At 37.9% G+C, this 19,569-nt stretch overlaps 1 protein-coding gene across 8 annotated transcripts in view; it reads right to left on the bottom strand.

Moving 5' to 3' along the window:
* Positions 1-19,569, bottom strand: part of ROBO1 (roundabout guidance receptor 1) — a 701,856-nt gene that overhangs the window by 68,292 nt on the left and 613,995 nt on the right. For all 8 annotated transcript variants that reach the window (XM_032096989.1, XM_032097028.1, XM_032097020.1 and 5 more), the window contains 3 exons: positions 16,850-16,970; positions 14,111-14,249; positions 12,766-12,893 (listed from right to left, as the gene is read on the bottom strand). In XM_032096989.1, the coding sequence (XP_031952880.1) occupies positions 12,766-12,893; positions 14,111-14,249; positions 16,850-16,970 (388 nt within the window). The remainder of the gene's footprint in view (positions 1-12,765; positions 12,894-14,110; positions 14,250-16,849; positions 16,971-19,569) is intronic.

The raw sequence follows: 19,569 nt of genomic DNA, 5'->3' as shown, positions 1-19,569 counted from the left end.
TGATCCAGTCAGGGCCTGAAAAATTTCAAGGAATAACAATGCACAGACTCTGGCAACCCACTCTGCTGCTTGGCTGTCCAGCCAGTGAAGAAATGCCTTCTCATGTGCAGCCTCAATCTGCCTTGTTTCAACTTAAATCCATTGTCTCTTGTGCTCCCTCCATGCATGGCTGGGATGAGCCTGGGTCTGTCTCACCCTGGGTGTCTCTCATATGAGACCTCAACATGCTGTGTGCAATGCCTACATCTCAAAAAGACATGTTTTGTAGCTCTCCTGACAGAGGTGAATGCAAATGTTGGTCTAGTGTTTCTCAAGAACTCACTGGTTTCCTTATATTTAGAACAAAACATTACAGTGTTGCGTCCATTTCTTAGTCTGACATTAGGCAAGCTAGAAACCTCAAGTACCCCATACTTGATAGCTGTGGCAGCAATTATCTGTCTCAAAAGGAGTAAAATTACAGGAATTTTCATTTCTGTATACTAATAAGATGCTTTTGAGATCTTAAGATCCAAGGTGGTACTTAACCACTAAAGAGTATTTTGTTCAGCATGTTAAATACTCATTAATTACTGTTCTCACTATTACTATTTACAAATACCTTCCAGGTGCTCAGGAGATACCCTGTTATTTAACTGACACAAGCTGAATACTTTTGATTTAAGATCCATGTGTTTCACTTCTGATTATTAAAAAAAAATCTTCATGTCTTCAAGGACTGCTGGACATTCATAGAGGTTATTATAAAAGAAGCAAGGAAGTATAACTGTGCACCAGAGAAACTAAACATTTTCCATTTTCAGGCCAGTAATGACCTACAACAATCATACCAAATCATTAGCTTATGTATCAATCCTTGGCCATTGTGACTAATCTAGGAACTGGTAGTCACAATGAAATTCAGATTCCTTTCAAGTAATTTTGTGATACATTAATCCCAGTTCAAGTGAAATATAGCAGAGATTGAATGTGCTGTAGAAACAAAGTGGTAGGAGATGGAAGAGGAGCATGAGCAGATGTGCTGGAGTACACAGGGGAATGAGGAGCTGGAATTTCCAATGGGATTGGCTGGGTACAGACTAGACAGTGAGAGGGGAGAAACTGCAGAGCTAGAAACAGAGATAGCACCGAGATTGCTGTGTTATCCGTCAGGGAGCTGAAACTCAGCTGTCTGTCATCGTCATATGAAATAAACATCTGAGAAACCCACAGTTTATGACCTCTGTCTGAAATGTGTGGGTACAGAAAATTTGGGTACTAGAGTCACATGTAGAGGAAATGTGAGAGTCTGAGTATGTTCAGCAAACTGGTCAAACTGACTTTTCACCCCTTAAAAAACCAACAAACAAAAAATTCTGAACAATCCCGAACAAAAACTCAGCAAAAAAGCTGCCAACATCTTATATTCAAAAATAAGTTTAATTGCTAATCCTGCTAAACTCTGAAATCTAATGAAATACTTTTTATGTTCAAGTATCTGAATGAGGACCGTTGAGTGCCTCCCTGCAACATGACTAACAGATATTTATGTTGGTGTTTTGCAAAAACTATTATTAAGGGAGATAGTTTAAGACAATGTGCCATGTTCCATTTCCTATCTGGTGATTTGTAGGCTATTTGTTCTTATCAAAGCAATCTGAAACTCTCAATATCCTTGATATGCACATCTCTCTGCAGTCATTTATGGGAAGTATCACTTTCTACAGAGAAATAAACAAAGGCCTGAATCTCTTGTCCTGAAAAAAGATATAAATGCTGCCATTCAGCTGCCTCCTGGCTTCAGCCTGTGAAAAATACAGGAAAGTAACACCAGGTACAGTACACAAGAATCGGGGTGTATCACTTTTCATCCTAACTGGACTCTCTATTTTCAGCTGTCACTTCTTGAGGTGCACATACATATACACACAGTTCATATTTTCCCAGATTTTCTGCTAAAGTTCACGTTCATGTAAGACAGCCTGGGCCATCCTTACTCACCATGAATGCTTTCACAGTGCATGGTCCCAGAGCATCAAGTCTGACACAGTGCAGCACAAACTTCTGAGGAAAGGTCTGTCTCACAGTCTGGCGCCAAGCACGCCACAGCCACAGAGCTGAGGCAAAATGTTTACATGAGATTTTTGATGTCTCAAATCAAAAGTGATGACATGTAACTCCAAACCCCCAGCAAGGGAGTGATCGTGGTTTATTCTATTTATGATGAGTGGAAAAATTCTACTTTAGATTGCTGATTTGTCAAACAAGCACTTCTTAAGTTTAAAGGAATAAGTGACTACAGCAACTTCAAATTTACCAAACCCAAGAAGATAAAAATCTGATCGGAACAAAAAGAGATTAATTGTCTTCTGTAATTGTAATGTGAAGAATGAAATTAAGAGAGAAACAGGTGACTTATCAGTTGGAAAAATAATTCCGATATTAAGGTCACCTTTAGAATTAAATCTAGAAACCTATAAAAATGTTTCAGGTTTAGACAGAAAAGTTAACACAGGGAAAATACCAGTATCAATTAGGTGCTGCTTTCCTCAACATACTTCCCAGGAGTTTTGTAGGGTTTTTTTAAATTTGTATTTATTTATTTTTGTTTACAATTGATCCACATTTCCTCTTCTGTCTGAACACTGAAGACCAGTCAGGTTGTCCTGGTTCTGGCTGGGATTGAGTTAATTTTCTTCTTAGTGGCTGGTGCAGTGCGGAGTTTTGGATTCAGTATGAGAGTAATGCTGATAACACAGCGATGCTTTGGTTGTTGCTGAGCAGTGCTTATCCCAAGTCAAGGGCTTCTCAGTGTCTCATGCTCTGCCTGTGAGGAGGGGCACAAGAAGCTGGGAGGGAGCATGGACAGGACAGCTGACCTGAACTGGCCAAAGGGATGCTGTATGATATAGAACATGATGCCCAGTATTTAAACTGGTGACAACTGGGTGGGAGCTGCTGACTGCTGTTCAGGGGGAAGTTGGTCATCAGTCAGCAGATGGTGAGCAATTGTACTGTGCATCACTTGATTCTCTTGGATTTTATTTTTTTCTCTCTCTTCATTGCTATTATTGGTTTTGTTATCATTAGTATTATTAGCATATTTTACTTTGTTTCAATTATTAAAGTGTTCTTAACTCACGAATTTCTGGGTTTTGTTTGTTTGCTTGATATGTTTTTTTCTGATTCCCCTCCCCATCCCACTTGGTGGAGGGGCATTGAGGAGCTGTGTGGTACTTTGTTGTCAGCTGGGTTAAACCACAACACTTGTGCTGGGCAGTAACACAGAGACAGACTGGGTCGAGTTTATGCCCTGCACTGAAAGTGCCACTCTCAGGGTACTGGGGGGCTGCCAGCTGCACTTGTCACTGTGCACTTCCTCCAGAAGCCTCAAGGCAGCTGCAGTCTGGAAACTCGCTAGTCACATCATCATCCTGACACTGCCTCTGACCATGTGGACAGAATACACAGTCTCCTTCTCAGCACATGGCACATGCCTGGATTTAGTCTGCGCCTCTGGACTTGAAACCCAAAGGAAAAGAGCCGGCGCCTGTGTGCACTCAGGAGAGCTGGTGTGCTCCAGGGGAAAGTGGTCTGACCAGGAAAAAAGGCAAGTGTCGCTCCTTGGTGCTGACAGGACAGACAGAGCCTTGGAAATATAAGTGCTTCTGGAGCTGCTGCACATACCACAGAGAGAGACAGACCAGGCTAAGGCTTTGAAACACCCCTAAACATGGACAACTTAACACATGCAGCCTGGCGGCTCAACATCATCAACTCCAGAAACAATTTGAGAGATGAGCTTCAAGCACCATGGATCCAAAATCAGTGATTCTCTCTCCTGTGCCTGCTCCCAGCTTTGCAGCAGAAGCAAAAAGCAATTGTTTTCAAGAGCTTTTAGTTTTCCCTATTGACATTAAATTGTCTCAAAGCTCCTCTTCTCTCTTTGGTGGTTTAAACCCCACCCTCTGCTAATAAACACCACAAGATCTGTGCATTAATCAAACCTCCTTCTTGGGTGCTATTCTCATTTTAAGAGCAATCAAATGGCATTGACTCCTTATGGATTTCTGGCCATTCTGAGACTTAACTTAAGCTGAGAGGTGTTTCCTTCTTCAACTCTGATTCAAGGGGCTGGACAGTAAAATCTGGCTCTATTTCAGCTGTGTATCAATCATGTAACTGTATTATCTTAAAATCTGATTCACAGCAGGGTAATAAATTTTCCCTTTAAAAAATCACAATGAAAAGGGCTACACAAGTGTGCCTGTTTGTCCACACATGTGTGAGAGGAACCTTCAGAGAAAAATTTGTATGAAGATAACAGCGTGTGAAATGTACTCATATGAGACTTTTTGCTTTGCAATTGATACTAGCAAAAAAATAAGACGGATCATAATCTGTCCTCCTGCAAGATTCAGTGAAGATTTCTATGATAAAAACCAAAAAAGTGGAAATAGGCTTTGCAATGCAGCCTACAGGCAGCACTTCTCAGGTTAATACATGTAGTACACAATTTAAAACGTGTATAGATCCTGTAGTCATTGCCTTGACGTGACAAATGGAAATCTGAAACACAGAGGGTAGAAGAAAGAGAGGGAGAGAGGGGGATTTAAGATTTTCCAGAAGTTCTTCTCTTAGTCTGCCTTCCCCCTTCCTTGCTCTGGATCCTCCTAAAGCACACTGTAAACCAAGTATAACTTAGAGAGCACTCTTATGAGGAGTCTGATTCTATCTATTTAAAAACTAGAGTAATGTGGTAAACTGTGAAGTCCTGTTTCCCAGGCTTCTCTTTTCAGTTGTCTTCCCCCGAGTTCTAAATGAACTGAGGTAATTTTAGGCACTGGTGCAATCTAAGTAGTCGTGACTACAAATATTTATACTAAAGCCTTTTAAAAGAGTGAAAAAAGATGAATTTTAAATAAACTGTGTAGAAGTACAAAAAGATTATGATAGATAGATACTATTTGAAGAATTCTTAGGAGCTTCCTACTGCATTTTTTTGACTTATAGTTAAAGATAGTAGAGCTGAAAAGGAAACTGAGTAGGATTTTTTCCCCAGCTGTTTATGATAGCACAGAGCACTTCTTGGAAAGGAGAACTTGAAATCCATAGCAACCTTCTTATAACAAGTTAAAGCTATTTGTGAAAAGTGGCCAAGGCCCATGATCAACGGATACCAACACACTCTAAAAATGGAAGGACAATAAATCTCTGCAGTGCACTAACTTGTGATCATTAAAAAATGTTGTTTTGGGCATGCAATACTCAGTGAGGAATACCGTCAACTGAAACATATTATTTCAAAATAAATCTGGATTTCTTCTCATGGGGATGCCATACCCCCCACATAGAAACAACCCAAGCCTACACTAACAGCCCAACTTACTTTTCAATAATGTTAACAGGAAGGTAACCGTGACATATTAACAAATTTTAATTATAGGTAGCAAAAATTACCACATACAAGAATTCTATGCAAGCCAGACTACCCACCACATACCAGGAAGTTTTACTGTCATAGAGGCAGAAATGGGAAATGGGAAGATGCTTTAGGAAATAAGGATGATCAGCAAAAACAAAGTAAAACTAAAAAATCCAGGGACAGTTAGCCTGATTTTCATACAGCTCTCTGTCAAAAGATGACAATGCTATCCAAAGTTGCTGGTAGTCTGAAACAAAAGTGTTGCTGCAGCTATGATGGTCTAGAGACACTAGCAAAGATATTCTGCACTTTAGACTTTAGTTAGGTTATATGCTTCAAAGAAAATATCTGGCAAGTTCTTAGCAGTGAAGAACTCTGGAAGAAGAGGTACAGAAAGGGCCATCAGACCTTGCTGGTGGTGGACAGCTGGACAAAACCAGAACTCTCAGGTGACTTCCTTCTCTGTACTGAGACCCAATGTGTGACCTTAACTGTGTCAAAAGAGAGCAGCTGTCTAATTTGAGGAGGTGCAATTCCTAAGTGGGCTCTCACAGGCCAGAGAACGATGAAAAGAGAACAAGATCCCCTTTAGTGCTGTGTTTAGAGAGCACAGAGCATTTATGAGAACAAAACAAGCAATCTGGTCCATCCAGACAGTTTTGTTTTTCTGTTTCTCTGTCCTGTCACCCTATTTCATACTTAAAAGGATTTTAAAAAACAGTCATCCCAAACTTTGGGAATTAGTGTGTGGTCATAGGGACAAGAAGAGCATGAAAATACCTGCTGCAGAAAATAATAATTTATATTTAAAAATTTAGCCTGACCAAGGAATTTCTTTTCTTACACTGGAAGATTCTGATACTGAGCATACGCGGCAATCAAGTCCACATATAAAGACAGCAAAATTCTTTACTACCAGTTCTTCAGTGTTATTCAGCACCTAGCAACAAAGCATTTTAGTGTTCAAACAAAACACAACTTATACTAACAAATGGCACTCAAAACAGCTTATTAAAATAATGTTTGAATGCACTGTCATTCAGCATTTTTAATTTTTTTTCTTAAAACCAGTTTAGAGATGACTGACTTCACTGATGCATGTAAACTAACAAAAGTAAGGGAATGTACTGCAATCACTGTATTACTCACAGGCTATGACCAAGGCAAAAATAAAGTGTGTATTACCTTTTTATGGATGTTCAGCACAATTTAATAAAGCCGATGTTTACTTCAGAAAGAACGTATGGCAGAAGTACTGTTTACTGAACAACCAATTTAAGTTATTATTCCTTGCATTCTATTTAATTTTATTCATAAAATCAAAAATCTTTAAACTCAACAACTTGTAGTAAAATTCTACTTTGTCTATTCCAAAGACAGAATTATTGAAATGTGACTGTGAACAGCAGTCAGAAAGTAAAGTCTGCAGCAGTGAAACCTGATACAAAAACAATTGCTTTTTCCATAGCCATGGGATTTAGGAAATTTCAGACACTAGAAAAAAACCTTCAGATTTTTGTTGCTACTTTTTTTTTAATTGAGTGCTGAAGTATGCTACACAAACCTACTTGCTTCAATTCTCTTCACTGAGTGATTAAAATGCACAAATTTTGAGAACTATACAGTAAATAAACCCCTTCCAGCAGGAAATAGCCTCTAGCTTCAACTTATTTCTGTAGTAACATTTCTCCAAATTATTTGGAGTCCTTCTGTTCTACTTTTTCAGAAACATCTGTCTCAAGTCCTTGTTTCAAAGTACCAAACTGCAGGAATGAATCTCAAAAGTTTTTATGTGTTATATTCCTGTATGATATTGTTATCACTGTTGCATGACTCTACGTAAAAAAACCAAACCAAACCAAATAAAAAAAGCCAACATCCATTTAAAACATAAAAAACATAGATGCAGTTATTTATTAAAATATTTACAGATTCCTCCTTTTATCCCTATTTTAGAAATGCTTCAGGAATCTTAGTGTTCATCGCTTGCACCAGTAATACAAGAACCTTCAGGGTTCTAATCTCTTCTTCAGACAGTTCTCTCATTTCCTCCTAATTAACTTTTAAGATTTCTATTCTTTCACCAGAAATTGGTGCCAGTCAAACTCCTCAGATCCTTGATGGAAATCTGACATGCTATCAGGGTTTACAGCAGTCATTAAGGGGGAAATGGGCTCTTTAAGCTATAGCAATCACAGGAGATGGTCTCCTCCATTCATCCTACTAAAAGTTTACTAATTAAAAAAATCCTGAAGTTCATTGGACAATCATTATTCTTCCTTCCTTTTTCACAGGACTGAAGACAGAATATGGCATCAAATCAGTTCTTTCAAAGGAAGAAACACTGATTTAAAAAGAGAACACGTAGACGAGTTCAGATTTAAATCCAAATCCTAGTTTTAAAATTCCACTGGTTAAATTCACCCCTGATACTGTGAGGGGTTCACTACAATACATAATAATTGCTGTACACCTCAACAGCATTTCTGTAATCCCATAAAATTCTGAATTTTGTCCTTGTTGTTTTAATGTTTAATGTAATTACATTTACAGCCGACTTATAATGTGTAGCAGCAGCCTGACACAGTGGAAACATTTATATGCTATCAGACAGATGAAAGAGCAAACCTTATTCCTTTTCATTCCAGGTGGTATTCTCAGCCCTTCCCAATAGCCTTATCAAATAGATGTCTTTTACTGTGTGCCTTGAAGCTACTTTGCACAAAGAGGAGGTGGAAGGAGGAGGAAATTCCAGACCTGAAGCATGTGCCACCTTTTCAGATTAAAATTCCTTGTGATTTGACTCGTACAGTAAAATCACAGCTGGGAGTCACTTATCAAAAGTTCCACTCACTATCTACCTTGCAGACAAGCTCTGTTGACCCTAAAATTAAAGACATCATAATCTAAAAAGGCTTGGTATCAGAGACTGCCACTGTAAAATATGAACTGGCCGGTATAATTTCCATAGGAATTCTTCTTTTTTCCTGCCAAACTGATAACACCAAATGTGTTTAGTGCCTTTGAATGGCAAAATTTACATTTTACAGTTCAGTCGCTGCTGCTGCAGCTATAGCTGTGTATTAGGCAGGGCCCTGTACCAAGTATTGCACGCTCCTCCAGAGCCTCTACTCGAGGAAGGAGAGCTAAGAAGACCTCAAAGATTACTGCTCACTACCAGTCTGCTGCTGACTGACCACAGTCACCTACAGCCACGGTTTTGGTGTCACTCTTGTGAAGTCCTGAAGTCAACTGACCCACTCAAGCTGTTTCTCCCAACTCCTGCTGAGTCTTACCTACACTGTCACTGCAATAATGGCTCCTGGCCAGCTGCACAGTAGGGCTGCCACTGGAGCCATGACTTACACTTGTTTCAGAAAGAACAGCTTGTTTCACCAGAAATTATAAACTTATTATAAAATTAGATGTCAGAAAAGCCCAATTAAGTACTGCAAATGGGAGCAAAGCAAATGGAAGTAGGTGAAAATATGTAAAACCTTTGGTTCTTAGATTTGCTTGAAAGCATTTTCATGGTTAAATGTGAAATTTGCAGATTCTTGAAGAAGCCCTAATTCTATTTGCATTAATGGTAAAACTAATTCTCTTTTAGTACTGAAGTTCTGAAGTCTGCATTTTTGGTAATTTTGTGTGTCTTAGGAACATTGTTTTCAATTATATATGTAATAATGAAATATATAATATTATACTTCTTACAGTCCTGCTTTGAGGCATAAAACTAAGCAAGTCACATAATAGAAACCTACACAAAACATGAAAAGCATATGCATCAAATACAATACAATATAAATACAATAAATATACCCAGTTTGCTTAGTGCTAGAGCAAGAGAGAAGTCCACTGGTTCCAGTAATGCCATTTTTCTGGCATTTTTTTCCTTTTCTGAAGCACATCAGCTACTTGGTAAAATATAATGTGTTGGCAAAATATAATGTATTGTACTCCGGGCTGCTTCCTGGCATTATGTATTGACTGAGGTATTTATTTAATAATTAATCATCTCCTGAACGAAACGTTTCCACATGTATTTAGCAATGTCTCTGGATGCCTTACAGATGCAGTACACATTGCTGCAAAACGAAAACAGAGGGCTCAACTCTCCAATTTTAGGTATATGGAAACAACATCAGGATTACATTTCCTTAACTATTTAATTTTCCGAGGAGACAATAAGATAACTTGACAGTTTTAGGGATGGAAATGCTTCCTAGCTGCAGGACTAGAACACTAAATGAAGGGTTCAAACTTCACTATGTCAATACAGAACTCCAAATCTGGCTTATGGATATGGCTGAAGTCACAATAAAAATACAACATCTGCATATAGGAAACACTTATGATCCCCAAAGTTAGGAGCCTGTATAGAAGAAAACAGTAATTCCAGCAACCAGCATCTGTGACACCAGTGCCATGAGCAGGAAGAACAATAAAAAGGAACTGATATTCCCACCCCTCTCCTGTATTTTCTACAGTTAACAGTTTATTATAGAGAAAGAGGGAGAATTGAGCTATCTGAGCTGACAGTTCCTAGTCCAGGGACATGGCCTGGACCAGCTCCCAGCTCAGAGGCAGCGCCGTGGCTGTGCAGCATTCCCAAGAGCATTCCCGAGACAGAGAACCATGCATGGACCATGCAGGGTCTGCTCCACGGAGCAGAGGCAGAGCTGAGCAGGAGGAAGGGGTCCTGCTGGAGCCAGGGCAGCTCCCTGTGAGACCCCAGGCTAGCTGTTTACCACATCCCATCCACACCTCTCTGACAGCTGCGTATCTCAATTGCCCTGGTGCTGCACGCTGCGCCTTTTAGAACCCCAGATAACCCCCCACAGGAGAAAGCACACACGGGTCAGTCACAGTGTGAGTGGAAATGATGAGTAGGGAAGAAGATTAATCCTTTTCTTAGCAGTGCTGCCAGCCCTGAGGATCTGAAGAGCACTGCTCACAGCCCTGTCTGCTGGGGTGCCACGTTTCACTCTCTGCCACAGCCCTACAGTGCAGACACTTGACAGATGGGGACGGTCTCTTTCCTGCCACGGACACACATCTGGGGTCACCACTGACAGCTCTCATATTCCTTCTCTGGCATAGAAACACCACAGCTTGTTGCTGAGATACTGAAGAGGAAAAAACCCAAACCAAAGCTCCACAAATAACCCTAACCCATTCAAACCCATGCCAAGACCCCTCCTTGCCCTTTGCTTAATCTAACATGCCTGCACAGTGGCAGCTCAAATGTCTGAGGCTGTGATTTCTAATGCAGCCCTCTGTTTACAAATATGTAACAAAAATAACTCAATTTGGCACAGCAGAGCACACATTTACTAAACTCTACAGTCAACAGATCATGTGATGATAACCAGAAATGCAGAAAAGACTTGTCATTTCCATTCCTTAAATCACAACCCCAAAAAATCATAAAATTATAAAAAACAAACAACCAACCAAAAATTCAAAGACCCGTGTGTGCACAGTCAGGACAATGTTATTTTGGTATTGAAACAAGATCAGTCTACTTTTCTAGATGGAGCATAGTCAAAAAGCTGGCCCTTTAGGAAAAAAAACAAAAAAAGTTATAACAAGGGAAGAGGAGAGGAGGGAAAAAGAGGAGAAGGCAAAAAAAGGAGGAAAAATGTGAAAAAATCTGAATGGAAAATGCATTTTCTAGAGGAGTATTTTTTCCTCCCATAAAACTCGGTCTCTCAGATACGCTAATAAATGGATTTTGATCGTAATTTATTTCATTACCAACTACAAATTGTCCTTATACATTACAGTTTCTCACATCAATCCCTCCTACGAAGACATTAGTGCAGACAAATGGCTCAGGAGGCAATCCATTCACACTGGGAAACAAATCATCCCATAACAATATCCTCAGAGCAAAGCTGCCACAATGTAAATATCTACTGGGTAATACGAGCACTTAAAAAATCTTGATGAATCAGGACTTAGGCTATGATCTTAAAAATACCTTAAAAATACCAGTTTATTATCAAAGATCTCACTCGATTTCTAACATCTGCATACTTATGTCATTTTATATCTATTAGCACCATTAACCTAAATGGGATTTCAAGTATCTTTTTGTTTATTATTTTGAATAGACTATGAAAGATTAGGGCTACCAAGAGCTTATTTCCAGAAATGTAACTGCACAACCAGTCATTAAAGCAAATTTTCTTAATAGTAACATTTTACAGGATTAAGTTAATTTAAGACACGATCTTCAGAACAAATCACCATTTAAAAAAATAATTCAGCCTTCTTCCTTTGAATGAACTGTGCTTACTGCTCACAAGTTTATCTTTTATTCTACAACACTGAGCATGAGAGCTGGTTATTTTACAAACATAAGGTATCAGTTTTGATGTATAAACATCATGGTGACGAACAAAACAGAACATCTCAAAATTCTTGGTTTTATGAGAGCCTCAACAAAAGAATTCAATACTTTCCTAACAGAGGGACACCAAATGTTTCTGGTGGAATAAAGGAGAGCAGGGTAAGGACAAGACCTTTCCTGTTACAGTAAATGTGTCAAAATAGAGGCCTGTTACCAAATAAAATACTTTTAAGCCTATACTTCCCCAGAACTCCATAATCACTAATTCCCACTGAACAGAGAAAAGGACAGAAGGACCATCAGTGCCTAGAAAAAAGCACCAGGATGACATCATTGCCTGTCTGCTAGCCAGAAAAGGAAGAGAGGGATTATCTGAATAGTGAACATCTGGATTGTGTATACAAAGGCAGCGAAGGATTTTTATACATATTAGTTCACTGAGCTCTACTGAATTTTTATCTTACAAAGAAACAGTAGTGCTACGATACGCTTCTATAATGAAAAAGCAACAGGAATTCCAGTGGTCTGGGTTAGTGTATTAAAAGACACACAAACAGATTTATCATTCACTGCTTCTCTACTATATTTAATTGAAAAAACTTGGCAGATACTTGAACTTGCAACTCCTTGAATTAAAACAATGCATCTTATAACACTGACCTTCTTCTTTCTGTTAGCTTTTCAGATACAAAGATTGCAAATGACATGATTCTGAACTTGAAGAACTGAAATTCAAAACATACTCAGTTCCCCATCCCAGTATTGTAAAGACTGCTTAAAAAAATCTTACACGTGAAGTGTTTCCATTTCCTTGGAATACAACCCAAGCCAAATTTGTATTTTCACATTTTTTATTTCTACAGTTGTTGCAAAAAAAAAAAAAAAAAAAAAAAAAAAAAAAAAAAAAAAAAAAAAAAATCAACTTTATTCTAATACAACTTTATTCAACTTTATTCTTGTACAACTTTATTCAACTTTATTCTTTGCAAAGAAACATTCTTACCTTGAACTGTTAAAGTTGCTGACGCCTCAGCTTTTCCAACCATATTTTCTGCAACACAAGTATACGATCCCATGTCTCCTGCCATAACTTTCTTGATTTTCAAGGTATGATCATCACGGATTTCGTATCTTTAAATATAGATAGCAGTTAACAATGAATAGGAATAACAGAACTTTGTACAATTTCTGCAAAGGGTAAAAATATGGGGGATTTGCTCTCAAATATTCTTATTTCTGTATTTCCCATAAGGGAAAAAAAGTATCAATACTTATTAACTGATAATGTAAAATAAAGTTTTAAAAACAAAATATATCCAAGCATTTGAAAACCTTATTCTGATATTATATGCACACAATCACAAAGCCCTAATGCAGAACATCTTGTTAGAATTCTTTTAACAAGTAAATATAATAATAGCTATTACTCCTCAACTGAATGAAAGATTTTTATTAATATGGTTGACAAGAAAATACTGTTCCCAAGAAGGTCAGAATTGCTTGAAAGCCAAGATAAATCACAATTCATTTTTTTTGTTCTTCCTAAAGAACATAGTGGCCTTTTACCAATTTCTCTCCCTTCATCACCTTTCTCTCTTTTTTGTATAATGCAGTCACTGTGTTTCTGTTTATGGTAAGTCGATTTTTCTCCTAAAAACGGTAGTTTTCATTAAAGCTATAGACTAAACTATCAAGAAGTTGGATTGGTTGGCTGAATCCAACTGTTAAAGGGTTTCTTCTTTCAATCCATTCCCCTGAAAGTTTTTAAACAGATAATTAGCATTTCAAGGTAAGTAAATAACTATTTAATCTATCTCTATATCTATCTATCACAGGATGTATTTATTTTTAATAAGATGTTTTACTTTTTGGCCTTAATTACAGCAATGACAAAAAAATAAGTTAATTGCAAACCTAGTAACAAATACATGTATAACCAAGGCAGCTCTTTACATTACCAGACTACATTTTATATCCGTTGCAATTCCAATACATACCTCTTGATGTTGAAATGTCTTTTACTATTACACATTCTCCAAAACTTTTAGTAATCACAAGAGACTCTTCAGGTGAAGAATTAATCTGTATCTGACATTACTGACTGAACTTGGTTATTTTATGTTATATTTGCCATGTGTTGTTACAACAAAAAACTTGAGACCAGGATGTTCTTAAGTTTCAAAATAAATTGTAGCTTCAACTAGAGCACAATGGTAATTAGAAATGTCTTACTGGATCAAGCCAGGCCTTTTGTATTCAAGACAAAGAAATGCTAGCTGTCAATCACTGAATGGCCCCATCATATACCAAACTAGATGTCATAAAAAGGGTAACTCCAAGTACTGCACCTTGCTTTTGGTAGCTCCCCATCATCTTTTCTCCATCTCACTGTAGGGACTGGGTCACCTCTTGCCTCACACTTGAACTCCGCACTGTCATCCACAGTTACCGCCAAATTGCTTGGTCTCTTCACAAAAGATGGCCTCTCTAAAGGGAAAGGAAAGGAAAACAAGGATTAATCCAGCAGCTCTGTGTCTGAGTTGCACAGGATCTCTGTGAGGCTGCTCGCAGGTGTCAGTAGGAGCAAGTGTTCCATGCAATAATTTCCAGTGCTGCATTAGAAAGGCAACATTTTCTTTCACCAGCACACATGAAGTAAAACAAGTCAAAAAAGCCCCAGAATGTCCTCTTTGTAGTTTTTGTTTATAAAAACTGCTGCTATCCCTGACTTAATTTGCAGGACATGGATGATCCAAGTCCTGGCTCACCAGAGTCAGATTAATTGCTGCATACTTATGCTCAGACTTTCTGGAACAAAAGGGGATCTCAGTACAGGCTGTGTCATTTTGGCAAACCCTGCAAATTTCAGGAAAGGTATTGATACACTTTCATACCTGTAACAGGTTCAAAGCTGTAGGTTGCTGGACTATTGATACATTCATAGTTCTACACCAGGCTGCAGTACAGTGAGGTTTGCACACTCCCAAGGAAAAAAGCAGTTTTAAACAATTTCTGGAATATTCCAGGAATGACCCATCTAGAAGAGCAGCACTAGATGACAACAGCATGTCCATAAAAGAACTGGGAAAGTTTAACAGGAGAGTGTTTGGCAGGTTCCTTTGCCTAAGGCAGATGAACTTTTTGTCTATAAACCTGTGAAAGCTCTGAGGGAGTTGAGAAGGCAGTTGCATGTTTTGACTTGTATGTATTAAAGATATAAATATCATCCCCCTGGAACTGGAAGAGTCTGAAGCCATTGGCACCATCAGGAAGCGTGAATACCCAAAAATACACCACAAATTTCTCACAGGAGTACAAAACGACCAGACAGAAGGATAAAGAGAAAATCCCATGCTCTTCATGTCTCACATTTGTGTTTGAAAAAAGCAGTTCTAAATATTACTCTGGCTTTGCAGATATAGAGATTCAGTATTGCAAAAAGTTAATGGTTCAAAAAAGATATGTGAACTGAACAAAACCTCATTAAAAAAACCCTTTATTCTCAAGGATGTCCAGACCAGCTGAACACTTGTGTGGTAGAAAACTTAACTTTGCTGGCAATGCCAGGAAACAATGTTAAATGAAACAGCAAGATGATCTTTAAGCTGTCAGTTCTAGCCTGGGTTCACATACAAGAAGTGAGAAATAAAACAGATCTACAGGCATAAATCTAACTGGGCATTAAAAAGATACAAATATAGACCATCCCCTGTCCTGGCCCCTTTCTTGTAGATGCCGAAAAAACGAAACCTGAATGTAAGAAAAGAACATTCCAGATTAAACGTCAGGGTAGGAGCAGTTTGGGGAAGAATATTTAACTTAACTATGCAAGAGAAAAAGGACTGATCTGGTAAGCCCAGGACTGCCGCGCAACTGCAAAACCCACAAGAGGTGCATTGTTCTCCAGATCAGTTTCCTAAAGGAAGAGTAATGGACTTCCAGGAGTTTTTGTCTGCCCATTCATAACACTCTTATTCAAATGCAGAAACGGATAAGGGAAATCAGCACTGATTTAAGGATCTATCTTTGTCACACAATTATTTGGTACATACAAGGAAAGCTTAGCAAGGATCACTTTGAAACTTTCTAATATTACAGTTTCTGGCACGCAATCCTCCCTCTGATCTAAAGCAGAGACCTAAAAGCAAAAGTTCAACTTCTAAATAACCAAACTTCATAAATAGAAGATTAATGTAGAAAAATTTTAATATATGAAGTCAGCATATTTCTCGTGCTTTTTCACGCATATCCAAGTCTGAGTTGAAAGAATAAGGCATATTAAAGATTTCTAGACATAGACTAGTAAGACATTCAAAGCTTTACTGCCCCATTTGAAAACAAAACCTCACTAGTCTCCCCAGGCTGAAAATCTGAAATATGTCTGAAAGGAACAAGAGATGAGGAAAAAGCCAGACAGAGCTCTGCCTGCAATGCATCCCTCTTACAGGTGTTTAGCAGGAGTGGTGTTTTTTCAGCCTAAATTACCAAACGGTCCAGCCCATGATTCCTTGGCTGGCAGCAGACTCGTGATGAGCTATTAACTGGTACAGTTAATTAGGAGCCTGGTGCTGCAGGACTTTACTCATGACTTTCAAGTTTAGATTTTGCTTGAAAGTTCTGAAAGTCTATTTGACAATAAACTCCCTCCCCTAGAGCTTCAAAAGTGTTTATACAAAACCAAAATAAAACAGTACAGGGGATCAGAAAGTCTTCCTCAGTTTCTAAAGGGTTACGCACTACTTTCTTCCTGGATACTCAGTTTGAACAATTTTAAGATGGTGTAAAAGCTTGTTTCATTAAGGAAACCCCTGCTTCACATGAAACTCTGAACAGTGATCCAGCCATGGACACTGGAATTATTTTCAGTTTGAGAATTAAGTACAAAAGCATCTTCTGATAGGAAAATTGTCCCAGCTGGGCTGCAGAGCCATTAACTTCCTCTTAATTTGCTAGAACACAACCACGAGAAAAACATTTTCAACACAGAAAAGGAAACAGATAAGAATGATCTCTTAAAAAAAAAGCTCACTAGGAAAAACAAAAGTTGGACAATTTCACCAACATTTGCATTTTAAAGGAGTTCTTACCTAAAACAGTGAGCTCTGCAACTTCGCTTTCACGTTCTCCCACCATATTTGTTCCAACACAAACGTATTTGCCAGCGTCATTCTTTCTTGTGTATGTGATCATAAGCTTTCCTCCTCTGATCTAGGACAAGTCAAGGATAACAAAAACACTTTAATATGAATTATCAATTTAATAATAATAACAACTTGAAAAATATTTTGTTACAGATAATGAAACAGAACAAGCCATCAGTAATTCTCCATATCACATAAAAAAGTGGAAAAAAATTAATTTTGGCTTAATTTCCTTCTCTTATGCAAAAACCTCGTGTTTTAGTTCCACATCAGTATTTTAAAATCTCTGAGATTTGGACCCTTGTTAGTTTTTTCTTCATTCTGTGTAATGTAATGCTGGCTGTTCACCAGTCTGTTTAATGCCTGTTAGCCAGAAGGACTACAACTCCTTCCCATGTACTGATACAATCAGGTGGAGAGTAAAATTAGCACGAGACATAAATCTCATTTTTACGTCAAGTGCTGCAATTACTTTTTCTTGACAAGAAATATGTGCACGCTATCCTGCTGCTGTCGTGCTCATTATTATTCATGCATTTTGTGTTTGTTTTGGTTTTCATTTCTAAAGGAAGTGAAGGAAATTATTTATTCTTTAGTTCTTCTCACCTTTAAATAAGTAACTTTTAAGGCTGATAAGCAGATGAGCGGAAGCAATTAAATTCTTACAGGGAAATGAATAACATTCTGCTCTTAATTTTGAATTCAACTTTTGGGAGATAATGGAATTCCAATGATCCCCAAATCACAAAACACACTTACCTTTGTGATTCTGAATCTTATTACGTTATATAAAAATATACATTAAATGCTTATGAAAGTATCTTATCTTCCTTTAAAAGGATTTATTCTCCTGTTTTATTGACCAAATGGTCGAACAAGTTTCAGTTCACCAAATGCAGCAAAATTTGCGTAGGCAGCTGAGTAAGTACCATGTTTACTTTGACATACAAAGAAAGTTTCTTAATTACATAAACTACATTTTGAAGTGCACATATGCTTATGGGCCAAATCACTTATGAAAACCACTGCTGTTCAAGGCAGGAGCGGAAGTGGACAATAAATAAAAGCCACATATGAAGCTACAGGAAAGGGTCTAATGTGGTCAGTGACAAGGAGGAGAGTGTTCTCAATATGAGGTATTTAGCTTGAGTTGCCTGCAGCTAGAAATCTGTCCCTGGAAATTTGACATCTTGAGCAGCGTTGGGCTCTGATTGTCATTGTAGGATGTACAGGCACAAAGATGACAGTCAGTTATTGAGATAAATGGACACACACGTGGAACATAGATAGTGTTGCATACAAATTTCATTCTGTTGCCTTTGGCACTCATTGCTTGAGAGCACAAGATATACGTCCTTTATCATTCAGAAAGCTGGTAATGCTGAAATTTCAATGGAGATTTGAGGCATGAGGAATGAAAAAATAAAGGTGACCTGCAAACACACATTTTTCAAGAATCTATGTGCATTTTAAGATTGCTGACTGCCTGAACTGGTAAGCAGGAAAAGGGAATGCAAAATATAACTAGAAGTCTATCTATATTGCTGTTTTACATCTCCCTAAATCACATAAAGCAATTTATTTTCCAAATAATGTATGCAAAGGATTTAAAAATCCCACAATTTTTGAATGACTTCCACTTGCATTTTGGGATTGTTGTATATCCAGATACATATGCAGAAATATATACGTTTTATGTGTATAAATACTGACCACACTGGCTATAACAAAGAAATGTATTTATGTATCACAAGAATTTGCCAACTTAAAAACCCATGTAAACTGAAATCAGTGATGTTCGTGCATGTCTTCAGAGCCTAAATCCTAAAGACATCCAGTAGCATTTGTGCTCCTCTGTTATTTTATCACTTTAGAAAATCCCATTCAAATCCACCACAATACGACACAACTGCGTATCTTGCACAAATTGTAACCTTAAGCAGGAACAATCCTAGGAATTTCTTGCAAGAATCGCTACAAGACTCTCTTCAAAGCATAGATGGAGAGAAGCATTAAAGCAGAAACATAGAAAAACTAAAAAGTCATTGAAAGCTTCTTTTCTTGCAAGTTATTTGAGATTTAGATAAAGGAGACACAGAGGAAACATTCCCTCATGGATGTTGAGGCAGACTTCCTAAGATGTGACATGCATGCTGAAGGAAGCTGTGCGTACAAGATAGAATTCTGAATGCATTTACAAAGGGGTTTCTTTTGTTTGCTTGGTTGGTTTTCTTAAAACATGAGAAGGGTTTAGAACTTTAGCTACAATGATGGCTATTCCACGTGGAATTCTGATGAATTACACAGCTACAATAAAATGTGCTACCACTAGATATGGAATTACACATGTCTGCAACTGGAGCAGTCACAGATGGCTACAAGGAAGTGAACATCCCCAGGTGGGTAACTACCAAAATTCTTCATTGCATTTTAAACAATTAGGTACTCACCATTTCAATAAGACTCGTCAGTACCTTCAGTTTATTAACATGACATTGCAAATGAAAACTGCAAATGAAAACTATGCAGCTGTGAAAAACTTATGCTGTCTATGTGCAATATTTCTTCTCAATAGGCAATCCCAGAAATACCCATGGACTGTAGACCAATGGCTTTAAGTAAAAAAAGTACACAATGAAAGACATCCATGTGAAATTTGGTAGGAA

The sequence above is a fragment of the Corvus moneduloides genome, chromosome 2, assembly GCF_009650955.1.
Source record: "Corvus moneduloides isolate bCorMon1 chromosome 2, bCorMon1.pri, whole genome shotgun sequence".
NCBI classification, from domain to species: Eukaryota; Metazoa; Chordata; class Aves; order Passeriformes; family Corvidae; genus Corvus; species Corvus moneduloides.
The sequence above is the reverse complement of the archived record's forward strand: the minus strand, read 5'-3'. Positions and strand labels throughout refer to the sequence as shown.